The sequence below is a fragment of the Corylus avellana genome, chromosome 4 (genome assembly GCF_965113065.1).
Source record: "Corylus avellana chromosome 4, dhCorAvel1.hap1.2, whole genome shotgun sequence".
Lineage (NCBI taxonomy): Eukaryota > Viridiplantae > Streptophyta > Magnoliopsida > Fagales > Betulaceae > Corylus > Corylus avellana.
This window is the reverse complement of record NC_142493.1, coordinates 14563615-14576424: the sequence shown is the minus strand read 5'-3', so window position 1 is coordinate 14576424 and position 12810 is coordinate 14563615. Positions and strand designations below refer to the sequence as shown.

The window sequence follows — 12810 nt, the reverse complement described above, 5'->3', positions numbered from 1 at the left end:
GTCCAGGTCAAGGAGTAACTTCCTATGCATCGTCAACATGGCCGATAATGTTCCCTCCATGGTTCTTCTGCTGAGAGCGTCGGCGACTACATTCCCCTTTTTAGGGTGGTAGTTGATCTTACAGTCGTAGTCGCTTAGTAGTTCCAACCAGTGCATTTGTCGCATATTGAGCTCCTTTTGGGTGAAGAAATACTTTAGGCTCTTATGATTGGTGAAGATTTTGCAATGCTCTCTGTACAAGTAATGTCGTCATATCTTTAAAGCGAAGACTACCACGGCCAGCTCGAGATCATGAGTTGGCTAATTGCGTTCGTAGGTCTTCAATTGTCTTGAGGCATAAGCGATAACCTTCCCTTGTTGCATCAACATGCAACCTAAGCCTTTAAGAGAGGCATCGCTATAAATCACAAATCCGCCAGTCCCTGATGGAAGAGTGAGAACTGGTGCGGTGACTAGCCATCGCTTCAGTTCTTGGAAACTTCGCTCGTAATCCTCCGTTCACTGGAATTTTTCATTCTTCCTTGTTAATCTGGTTAACGAATATTACAAGATTTGCTGGCATGACATGACCTTTAATCGACACAAGACAACGTCTAACTACCAAGGTACATACTGGGGTAGCCACTAATAGGCTTACATCTAATGATTTTAGCTTTAGGTTACTTGTTTTAGCAAAGGAGTATGACACAAATGAGTGCGTTGCTCCAGGATCAAAAAGAACGGAAGTTATACCATTAGAATTAGGGAGGGTACCTGCCACCACTTCATTGGACGTTGATGCATCACCAGGCATTAGAGCATGAACTCAAGCAGTTGCATGGTTCTTCTGTTCCTCAAGGCGTTTCTGACCACTTAGGTTGTTGGCAGGGGCTTTGCAATCTCTTAGGATATGTCCAGGTTTCCTGCATCTGTAACATACCGGCTACCCAAACAGACAGTTCCCAGCATGAAGCTTTCCACATTTCTGACATGGTGCACGGTGACCACCATTTCCTTGTTGACAAGGTTGTTGTGGTGTAAAATTTCTTTGTGAGGTTTGGTGAAATCTCTTCTTACTGTGTTGCTCTCCTGAGTGGTTCCATTGTGGGACATTTCTCTTCCTCTGGTGGGAATACCCTGAATTTGCATTCTAGGTCTGCTCAATTATCGCAGCTTTGTTGACGAGGTCTGATAAGTTTCCAATCTGGAATCCTACCACAAGGTTCATAATGCGTGGTTGCAGTCCTCTTTCAAACTTCCTTGCTTCTAGCTTTCCCGTCGACACGAGATAAGGGGCAAATCGTGATAGTTCGATGAATTATGCAACATTTTGCTTTCCCGTCATTGACCCTTGAACTAGGTCCGTAAATTCCTGGGCCCTGGCTTGTCGAACTGTTTGAGGAAAGAATCGTTCATAAAATTCTTTCTTGAATTCTTCCTAGGGAATGGGATCCTCTTCCTTTATTCCTAGCCAGCTTCGTACTTGTCCCTCCTTGGTTTCCCACCACCTATTTGCTTGATCACTTAGGAGGTAAGTAGCATACCTAACCATCTTATTATCGACACAGTCCATCACCTTTAGCAGTTTTTCTGTTTGCAGATACCAGTTTTCTACAGCTTCTGCACCCGCATTTCCTTCAAAGGTAGGGAGTTGCTGCTGACGAAACCTTTCGAACGTGCAACCTTGTTGTCCTTCGCTAGTAGATCCTTTCCCACGTCAGGCCTCATCTAGCAGGTTCGCGAGAGTAGTTTCCAACATTGTTATAGGTCTTAACTCATGGTTGATGATAGCGTTTTCTCCACTTCTGGAGTCGTTGAACTCGATGTTGCTATCTTGGATATTCTGAGTCGGAGACGTCATTTCTTCACAATCGATAATATAACAACCATTAAACAATTTAGACAAGAATCTTGTATTATCTAGTAGTGACTACAACAACTGACTCTACTTGGCCGGAATGTGGCTTCCCAGTAACCCAAATTTTTTTTTTTTTTGAAAAGTCTGCCAGAACCTTATAACCTTTGCTCTGATACCAAAATTGTAACATCCCCAGCCCGTTAAGGCAGAGTTTGCCACTTTTCTTCTTTTACAACAAACGTTTTTACAAAGATCGATAAGGAATATCAGATTACTTGATTTTAAAGAATACGATAAATGTATGAAACATTCTTCAAGAGATTTTATTACAAACAAAATTAGAAAATATTAAACTTTAGTTGCGGAATATCATATTATTACAATAACTGATATGAAAAGACTTTGAAAGTTAATAATTGTTCCTGCCCCCATTCTGGCCTCTTCTTCCAGCGTCCTTTCTACCTGAAAACAAAAAATAAAACTGAATGAGCCCAAGAGCAAGTAAAATCCACAACCATAAATAGTTTTACTCCTTATTCTCAGTTTTGAAAATCATTTTCACAAATATATATACATCCAGCCATAATAATACATGTATGTACGGTTGCATCTCCCGTAGCATATACATATTATTACATCTAGTAATAAATCATCGTCATAAATCATCTTTATAAACCATCATCATAAGGCATCATTATAAATCATCATTGTAAATCATCATAGTATATCATCATTGAAATTATATTATCATTTTCTCATATTATGCCCCATGTATATTGTTACCCCTGTGTACGAGGGTTACGGGTCCTTATGACCATGGCACTGAATTGTGGTCTCAGCCATGCCCGACCGTCAATTAACTCTTTCTTGGTGCACTTAACGGTCATGTTGGTGGAATACCACCTTCTTGCATATCCTCCTTTAGTGGTTTCGCCTCCATCCGAGTATCGGTACCGAACTCCTCTCATCCTTACTTATCTTGGGGCCAAAAATACTCTCCTCCATACATATGCCCTCATTTCATAAACATTTAACTGATTTCTTATACTTCTCTTGTACTTCTTTTGATGCATCTTAGGGCAACATGTAGGAGGGTTTATCATCATTCTTCTTTCTTATAATCATTATCATTTCTCAACTTTCTTTTCTCAAAATGGAAATTTTTTTCAGATATAAACTTGTTGTACTTTAGAAAACGTTTAAAGAAATAGAAACTTTATAAATAATTATTTTAGAAATCCTTCATACATGCAACATATCTCCATGACAGATAAATAAAATAATCATTTACAGTTTAATACAAGAATGTATAAATAGCATGACATGAATTAATTTTAGAAGGGGTAGTGAATTTACTTACTTCTAGACTGAAGCTAAAAGTGGTCGGAAGGAATCTAGTTGCTCCAATCTGACTAACACTACTAGTATATCTTTTGAAACTAATTTCTCAAGTCTGCTATGTCTCGTGTTCTTCTTTCTTGCAGCGCTTTGTCTCGCCATTTCTCTCTCTGCTTTGAGTAAACACTCTTAGAAAGAAGAAAGACCGAGTAGAAAGCGGAAGAAGGAAGAATATGTGAAAGAGAAGGGAGGGGAGTGGTGAAATTTGTGAAGGGGAAGAGCTTTATATATAGGAAAAACCAAATACTATTCTACCTTCAATTTACAATACTACCCTCATTTTACTATTCCACCTACCCATACTATTATACCTACCTTTGACTATTCTACATTCCATTTACAATTCTACCCTCCTTATACCAATTCTATTATTTCTACCATTGACTATTCTACCTTCCATTTACAATTATACCATCATTTTACTATTCCACCTACCAACACTATTATACCTATCATTGACTATTCTACATTCCATTTACAATTCTACCCTCCTTATACCAATATTATTATACCTACCATTGACTATTCTACCTTCCCTTACTATTCTACCTACCAATACAATTCTTCTTACCATTTACTATCCTATTATTTCACCAATTATCATTCTCTAATTATCACTCTCTGAAACACCATAAATTTTCCAAAAATCATTGGCTAAAATTGATATTAAAATAACATCATCATCAAAATAATCTATTTAAATAACTTTAAAAATTCTGGGGCGCTACAAGACTGATCCCTAAAAACTCATTTATTATAGTGTTTATTTTGATCGAATCATTCTTGAAAAAGATTGGGGGGAACATCCCTCGCACCTCAGAAAACTAGATGATTTTCCAATTCCTTTTTGTTATTATGATTATGTCAATGCCTGGTTCAAGTTTATGCTCTTCCAAAATTCCAAATTTAATCGCTCCTAGTTCTTAAGCTTTGATAAAGAATTTGGAGGCATTCTCCCCCTCTGATTTTCTAACTGGTGGAAAAAAATTCGGTCTTATCTCTGACATTCTCCCATTGAAAATTGTTGAGGCTTTTAAATCATTCAAAAATCTTTACAATACTGATGAACATGGGGCCAAGTTTCCCCACACTCTCCATTTTGCTAAAAAATTCAAAGTTCCCTGGATCATCAAGTGGCAATATGTTATTCTTGATGACAAACTTGAACGCCATTGGTATATTAAATGGTGGAATAATTACCCACGAACTGATAATTTAATTGACAATGTCAAAGCACTAGCCCAATTACCAAAAATCCAAGCTCCTTCAATTCCTAAACAATTGACCATTGGCAATCCTGCCCAATTAATAACCCCCAGCACTTTCCTCTCTCCTCCAAAAGAGGTCGTTGCCCCCACTACTTCTTCCAATTCTTCCAAGAAAAAATCATTTTCGAAGAAAAAAGAGAACAAAGAGATTCTAAAAGCATTACTCAATTCTCTCGATGACAGCTCTAGTTTTGAAGAAGATAAAAAATCTTATGCATCTTCCAAAGCTACATTTAACCCTATGCGAGAATGGTATGGGAATTCTTGTTTTCCCGGTGACAGTCCCGATAATTATTATCCAGGAATTGAAGATTTATAGTTCATTTGCCCTCTGTGGCACCATTGACAGATCATTTGCCTCTGTGGTATCATTGACTGATCATTTGCCCTCCGTGGCACCATTAACAGTTCATTTGCCCTCTGTGGCACCATTTACCATTCATTTACCCTCGTGGCACCATTTATCGTTCATTGACGTTTGCCAGGTCATCATGGCACAGTTACATTACAATTCCTGCCAACATCATAGTGCTTGCTACAGTCACACTACAATGTCTGCCGACACTACAGTATTTACTTTTACTATTAAATTTTCTGATGTAATTTTATTTACTCGCTGGATTCCGTCTATAAAAGGACAAGTCCCCTTCATTGTAAGGCAGAAGCTTTCAGCCTAAATACCTAAAATTCCTCTACATCCATCATGTTGCTTTCTACTTGTAATTATTTCTGCTTTTGTGTAACCTCACTACTTCTAGTTTACGTTTGAATTTGTAAGTACTCTTGTTAATCAAATCCTTTGATATCTTTCTATTATCTATTTGTTTTATTTTTCTCTTACCCTTTTATACGCTCCAATTTTGCGCTTACTCTGGAAAATCTTGCATCATGTTTATTTTAATTGCATATACTTCCTACATGGATGGTTCTACTACTTTATTTTCATTTAGTTTCAATTAGTTATTTTCTTTCTTTACCTCCTTGGTATCAGAGCCATATAATATGCCTTAGTTATTTCATCCGATGTGGAGTACAACAAATTTTGAGTATTAAACCATGCATGTTGAGATTATTTTTAAAGCCTCGTGACTATGTATTAAGTTTACTTTACACTAGTTGAATCTTGTGATATCTCATAATGCCATGTGTAGTAGCTTGATTCTTAAATTCCTGGAATTGTGAAGATGGAGTTTGTTTTGTTAAGCTTGCTAATAAATGAAAACCATGATACTTCATTATTGGGGATAACATGGTAGTAACAATGTTTGTGGGTATCATTCATATTAAACCCTCACGAGACTTCACTCGTCTTTTAGGGATGCCTAGGAGTTTAAAAGGCTTGTTGAATATGCTAAATGCAATCATACATCCCATGAAAAAAAGATTTATCTTGTTGTTTTCAGTTTTGTATTGCTAAGGGACTAGTAATATGTAATTTTTAGAATAACAAAATAATGAAATTTCTATTGGCCATGACTTGAATCAATAAATTAATCTAAAGAGGTCTGGAGATACGTGTTGGAGTTTTCATTATGGTGCAATTGTTAATCTTATTCTTATGTTTTCTTCTGTAATCGAAGCGATTGAAGATATTGTGGAAGATTGTTTATATTCTGAACAAAGAGCAGAAGCAAATATACTAATTCAATCAATCCAGATTTTTGAATTTGCCTTCAATTTACATTTGATGAAAAGTGTTTTGGGAATTACAATTGAGTTATCTTATTATAAAGAAAAGTGTTTTGGGAATTACAAATCGTTATAATAAATTGGTAGTTACATTATGTGTTTTAAATAATAATTTAATTTCGCTGAATTATTTATTGCAATAATTATATTTTTTTAATATTTTTATTTAATTGTCTATTATATCAATCCCGGAGCCAGCATTAGGGATGGGTTATGCTTATGCAGAAGAAGAAGAAACAAGAGAGGGGAACGTCGGCTCGTGAGCTAACCAAAGAATAGAGAAACAAATTTAAGCAAAAGCGAGAGAGAAAGAGAAGGTTACCTTGAGTGAATGAGAGAGAGACAGAGAGAGAAAGAGAGTGGCAGCTAAAAATATAAAAGAAAAAAGAAAAAAGAAAAAAACGGTAATTAGTTATGTAGTCAAGTAAATGGTCCAATGGGATGGGAGGGCTTACGCAAAGCAGACGAAGGGCCTGCGCACGCAACGCTGATCGCACCCTCTCATAAAAATCACGAGAAGCGTGCGTATTGTGGCGTCTCCCAGCTCCCAACCCTCACCCACGTCAACATTCTGCGATTCCACCGCCGCTTCTCTGACCCTCTCTTCCGAGGTATTCATTTCAGATCTGCAACTACCGCTCCATTTTCATTACTCATTTCCGTCTTTCATGCCATTCTTCTGTGGTTTACTTGGCTAATTCGGCTTGCTTTTTGCTCAAAACTTCCTTTTCAATCTATATGATAGTTATTAGCTTTCCATTTCCTTGATTTTTTTTTCTTGGGTATGTTAGTAGCAATGGTTGGAAGCACTGACCTTTATGCTGGCGACCTGAACACTGAGAAGGTCGAGCCGTTGCCGGAGGACTTCGATCCGACGACGGTGATCAAGGAGCCTGTGCCTCCGGTAGTGGAAGCTGAGACTGAAGAAAAGGACAAGAAGAGGGAGATTGTGCTTGGGAGGAATGTGCACACCATGTGCCTGGCCATCATGGAGCCTGAATCCGATGATGAGGTCACTGGGGAGAGGGAGGCTTCTATGGCTAGCGTCTTGGCTCGTTATAGGAAGTCCCTCATTGAGAGGACCAAGCACCATTTGGGTACGTCATAAACTTTCCCGTTTTGATTTCACTGGTTTTTACGAAGTATTTTTCATCTTCTTCTGGGTTTTCTTGTTTGATGGTACGCTTTTTGCAAATGGGGTTTGTACTAATGTGGCGGAGTTTACATGAATTATTTATTATTGCTTTTATTTTTTTAAAAAACTTAGGAAATGGATTTGATTGACTTAACTTACATTTGGGTGTTGGGGGAATTCCAATATCACAATTAAGCGTTAGTATAATAGTATACGAATGATAAATATCGCATTAGAATGGGAATTGGAGATCGTGTGAATTTGTATGTACTTGGTAATTAATACACAAATGTATGTATGTATGTGTGATAGCATGTGTGCGCCGAATTAATCTTAACTCAGAGTGATTTAGATACTCTATTATAGTTGTCTTTGTTTACTATTTGTACCTTTGATTTGGAAACGAGGTTAATTGGAAGCTTTCTTCTTCTTTTTTTCTTTTTTATGATAACCGGAGTATCCAGGGTTTCGTCCCAAGGATAAAGCTTGAGTTTTTGCCCACGAGTATGGCCCCAATGAATTGTTTGCACTCAAGGAGAGTCAAACATTAGACTTGATGCTTCATGAGGCACCAAGACTAAGTGACTTACCACTCAAGCCAACTCCTAGGGGTTACTTTGAAGCTTTTTAAATGGGCCTATACTACATATACAAATACAGTTCATGCGTACCCATGAAAAGGCAAAATTCTAAAACTATTATTATTTTATTATATTCAGATTGTTAAATTACCAATTGTCCCAAAATTTTAAGTTAATAAAAATAGTAGAATCTAATCATTTAATTTAATATTTTAACAATTCTTATCATATGTGGTTTCAAACTCCCCTTAAACAAGTAAAGCGCAACACATAGAATATTTTGATTGAAATAGGGGTAAACTGTAGAGTTCAAATTGAATATAAGACCTTGGCTTTGATATCATGTTAAACCATCAATTATCCCAAAAGCTTACATTATTAAGAACAGGTGAAAGTAATCATTTAATTTAATATTCTAGCACATATAAAATAAAGCATGTGCCTATGCATCACCGATCAGTGTATACTTGATGCACATGGGAAATGTATGGATAGCAACCTGAATGTCAAAGTTGGTTACTGTACTATCAGTTAACCACTAGTTTGATAAATTTTTAATTGGGATATATTTAGTTATAATTTAGTGTTCATAAATTCCTGCGGCATAAAATATCATTTTGGGAGCATGAGGTTGGAATTTATTTGTTGGAGCTTTTAGTATTGAACTCGAAGAATAAAACTCAGGAGAGTTGGCAACGTGCATATAATATCTTCTTGTTCTTGTACACCGTCCTAACAAGTCAGAGTTGCTCCATTACTATGATTTCATGCTAGCATGAGCTTCTCCTAAGACATATATGAGTAAGTAACCTGGATGACAAGAAATGTATGGGCTAGTTCTGAGACATATATGCTATCTTTTCTTTCATAAATTCAGGCTATCAGTTTTATAGTTTATTTGGATTAGGACATTTTTGGTTTTTTTTTTTTTTTGGTAAGAATAGTAATGTTCATTTAAGTTAAAAATTATTCCTGGGATGATAAACAACTAATGGATCAATGCACATTATATGGTTGGTTCCAATTAACTATCTACAATAAAATCTGAAATCTCTAATCGTATAGCTACTTAGTGCCATTTTTTCTTGAATTGTCTCTTACATGACTAAAAGATTTTGGTTTTTGGCACTTGTTGCCTTCTGTCTTTTTGCCAATGAGCTCTAGCTTAAACAGCATATCCCTCACCTTATAAGTGGAGAGTGGGAGTGTGGGTCCACAACCCATCAGGTGCTATGGAACTCGGCAATAAAAGGAAAATTATTGCCATTTGTCTCGTCCAAGCTAAACTATGCAATATTGACTAAATTCTGCATGTTTGTAAATTGTTGTGATAGTAGAATGATCTTGCTTTTAATTTTATTGGTGTTTGTGTGTGTTAATTTATTGTTTAGATCACAGACGTGGATGTGCATTTTATTTGTTTCATAACAAATTGTTTGCCTATATCCTTGATGGAATTTACTTCATTGACTATATCTCTCCTTTCAACTGTTAGGACAATCAATATATTTTTTTGTAGCTGGCAAGATTAAATCCAATACAAAATTGAATTTTTGAGCTGTTGCATCATATGAAGCTTTGAGCCTTTAACTGTCCTTACCGTGTATCATATATGCATGTCTAAAGTTTTGGGTTCTTTTAAAATGGTTATGCTTGAGAAAGTTGTTTCTTTTCACCCGCAAGTTTGTTTTATCTCCAATATAACTTGACATTCAATTTTCAGTTAAAGTTTGCGGCTTTTTCTTTGGTGGGGGCAGGGGGAAGTGTGGTGGGGGGAGGGTGGGAGGAGAGCTGAACAATTCTGATGTCTCGAAAGTTCTTTTGCTATAATATATATAGCTTTAAATGAATGATGCACCTTTTATTGTTTCCTCATGTTCATGCACTGAATGTTTTCATGCATAAAGGGCTTCTGGAAGTTTTTGTTTCTAAAGTTTCATGATAGCATCTATGAAGACTCTTAATGTTGATCATTTTATCTTATCTTTTTTCTTTTTGTACTTTCCAACTCCTCAGAACTCTATGTATTTGTATTGCATGAGCAGATGGATTATTCTGCGATGACCTTGTTTTTGATTGAAAAAATATACAAAAGTATGACACTGGTCTTAATATGTTCACCAAGTTCTATATGGGTAAAGTACTTTCCTTATCTTCAATATATTTACATTAAAGCATATTGCCATTCTCTCTTGCTCTCTCTCAAACACACACATCACCACAATTGTAGTGAGGAAATGGTTCGTGCAATCAATATGTATATAGTTTTTGTCCTGTTTCAGGAATTGCATTCACAATTTAGTTCGCATTAGAGACAAGAAATCCCTTTCATTACATGCACAAGAAATTCTGACAATCTTCACATATGAACATTGCTAATAGGTTACCCCTATAACTTGGACTTCGATTATGGTGCTCTGGCACAGCTGCAACACTTTTCCATTAACAACCTTGGGGATCCATTTATAGAGAGCAACTATGGTGTCCATTCCAGACAATTTGAAGTGGGTGTTTTGGATTGGTTTGCCCGTCTATGGGAACTGGAAAAGAATGAGTACTGGGGCTACATTACAAATTGTGGCACAGAAGGCAATCTTCATGGTATCTTAGTCGGGTTAGTGATGATGAACTTCAGCTTTCTGAGCTTTTATTTTGATATTGTAAGACTAAGTTGAGTCCTTTTAAAAGAATCTAAACATATTACTTCCTGTTGCAGGAGAGAAGTGTTTCCAGATGGGATTTTGTATACCTCACGTGAGACACATTATTCGGTCTTTAAAGCAGCACGAATGTACAGGATGGAGTGTGTAAAGGTGGACACTCTAGTCTCGGGTGAGATTGACTGTGAAGATTTCAAATTGAAACTTCTTTGTAACAAGGACAAACCTGCCATCATAAATGTTAATATTGGTAATGCTCTCTCTCTCTCTCTCTCTCTCTCTCTCTCTCTCATTGTTTTATGGCTCACTCATTATAACTTTGCAGGAACAACTGTTAAAGGAGCTGTTGATGATCTTGATCTGGTTATACAGAAACTTGAAGAAACAGGATTCACCCCTGACAGGTTCTACATCCACTGTGATGGGGCTCTGTTTGGTCTCATGATGCCTTTCGTCAAACGTGTGAGTGTTCCATGCTTTTCTAACAACTGCAGGCTTCCAGGTTAGATGTGAAATGAACATTCTCAACAGGGTGCATATATAAATGATGCGCATGTTGGAGTCGTGTATGATTCAGTAGTTAGATTCTCAAGTGGAAAGTACAAAGATAAAATTCCCCGCCTTGCTGTCTTGATATATGACTTTCATCTGCTCTCTGTAGAGTCTTGTTTGAGTTGGAAAAAAATTTGTTTGACTAGATGTTAGGAACTAGGAACTCCAAGGTACGACCCACCCGTTGAATGGAGGCTCATTTACATTCTACCTTGTTAAACACATGTTATGCTGTAAATATGCTATTTCGGTTTGTTTTCTATTTAAAGCTGATAAAATTTGGAAAAAAACAATGACCCTTAGTGAAGTCTTTTTCATTTGAATAATACTATTCTTCACACCACAATCACACTAACTGATTTGGCATGGGTAGTAGTAGCCTTTGAATCAACAATTGTTAAGGGCTACTAACCCATAAAATGTCAGCATAGTGTGATTGTGGTCTGAAGTATGGCATTATTCTTTCCATTTCCCTTCGCAACAGTCGATAGTTTGCCGAAACATGAATATTTTTTTCAATTGAAGAGCAAGGATATGATCAAGAAGCCTTGAAAAATATGCTTGTTTTCTCTATTCTTGTCTTAGGCTTGGCACAATTCAAGACAATATGTGCATTTGCATGTTCTTCTTGCTGGTCACGTAGCGTATACAGGCAGAAGATGCTATCTCCCAATCTTTTTTTTAAAAAATAAATAAATAAATACTCATTCCCAGTCTTTATTTTCAACAATGACATTTTGCAATTTCTACATGTTCTGCTGTGCTAATTTATATCGGTGAACAGGCACCAAAAGTTTCTTTCAAGAAGCCTATTGGAAGCGTGAGTGTTTCGGGTCACAAGTTTGTAGGATGCCCAATGCCATGTGGTGTGCAAATAACAAGATTGGAGCACATTAATGCTCTCTCAAGGAATGTAGAGTACCTTGCTTCTAGGGATGCAACGATCATGGGTAGCCGAAATGGCCATGCTCCCATCTTCCTCTGGTACACCTTAAACCGGAAAGGATACAGAGGATTCCGGAAAGAGGTTCAGAAATGCCTTAGAAATGCACACTACTTGAAAGATCGATTAATAGGTGCAGGGATCGGTGCAATGCTGAACGAGCTGAGTAGCACGGTTGTCTTTGAGCGGCCGCAGGATGAGGAATTTGTTCGAAGGTGGCAGCTTGCTTGCCAGGGCAACATTGCTCATGTTGTGGTGATGCCCAACGTCACTATAGAGAAGCTTGATGTTTTCTTGAATGAGCTGATTCAGAAACGTGCTACATGGTTTCAAGATGGAAAGCTTCAACCTCATTGCATTGCAGCAGATGTAGGCAAAGATAATTGTCTTTGTGCATTGCACAAATGACAGTTCTACCAAAACACAAATATGCAATTCCTTGTTTGTTTATTGTATCAGATACGTTTTTTATAATTCAACGTTTACCTATTATGCATCAATTACATCAGATTAGCTTTGAACTGTTTCTTAATTAATTACATTTGATTCCATTCCTGAACCATTGTCTTAGGCTATGGATATATTCAAATGATGATGTATTATTACTAAATGAGTTAATCTCTCTATATGTTTTAGTTTGCTCATGAACAATCATTATGAGCAATTTCAAATGACACTCTACTTGTAAATAAAAGACGCAGTAGTCTGAGTGATGCTCTTCATATAATTAAGAGCATTCCCAGCAGC

The 12810-nt window shown here is 36.8% G+C and overlaps 1 protein-coding gene across 2 annotated transcripts; it reads left to right on the top strand.

The window, feature by feature from the left end:
* Window positions 1-6634: 6634 nt before the first annotated feature.
* On the top strand, window positions 6635-12595 carry LOC132178827 (serine decarboxylase). Of its 2 annotated transcripts, none has more exons than XM_088516150.1 (6): window positions 6635-6803; window positions 6984-7289; window positions 10291-10522; window positions 10625-10818; window positions 10894-11030; window positions 11905-12595. In XM_088516150.1, the coding sequence occupies exons 2-6, from the start codon at window positions 6989-6991 to the stop codon at window positions 12469-12471; spliced, it is 1431 nt and encodes a 476-aa protein (XP_088372276.1). In that variant the 5' UTR covers window positions 6635-6803; window positions 6984-6988; the 3' UTR covers window positions 12472-12595. The 2 variants fall into 2 exon arrangements, with proteins under 2 accessions (XP_088372276.1, XP_059447369.2); XM_059591386.2 differs by having other exon boundaries at window positions 6636-6803; window positions 6987-7289.
* The last annotated feature ends 215 nt before the right edge of the window (window positions 12596-12810 follow it).

What these genes read in the sequence shown, in the direction of transcription:
- LOC132178827 (XM_088516150.1), top strand. Translation starts at nt 6,989, where the DNA reads ATGGTTGGAAGCACTGACCTTTATGCTGGCGACCTGAACACTGAGAAG. An exon ending in GAGGACCAAGCACCATTTGG is followed by an intron (nt 7,290 to 10,290) that starts GTACGTCATAAA and finishes CATTGCTAATAG; the next exon opens with GTTACCCCTATAACTTGGAC. An exon ending in CTTCATGGTATCTTAGTCGG is followed by an intron (nt 10,523 to 10,624) that starts GTTAGTGATGAT and finishes TTCCTGTTGCAG; the next exon opens with GAGAGAAGTGTTTCCAGATG.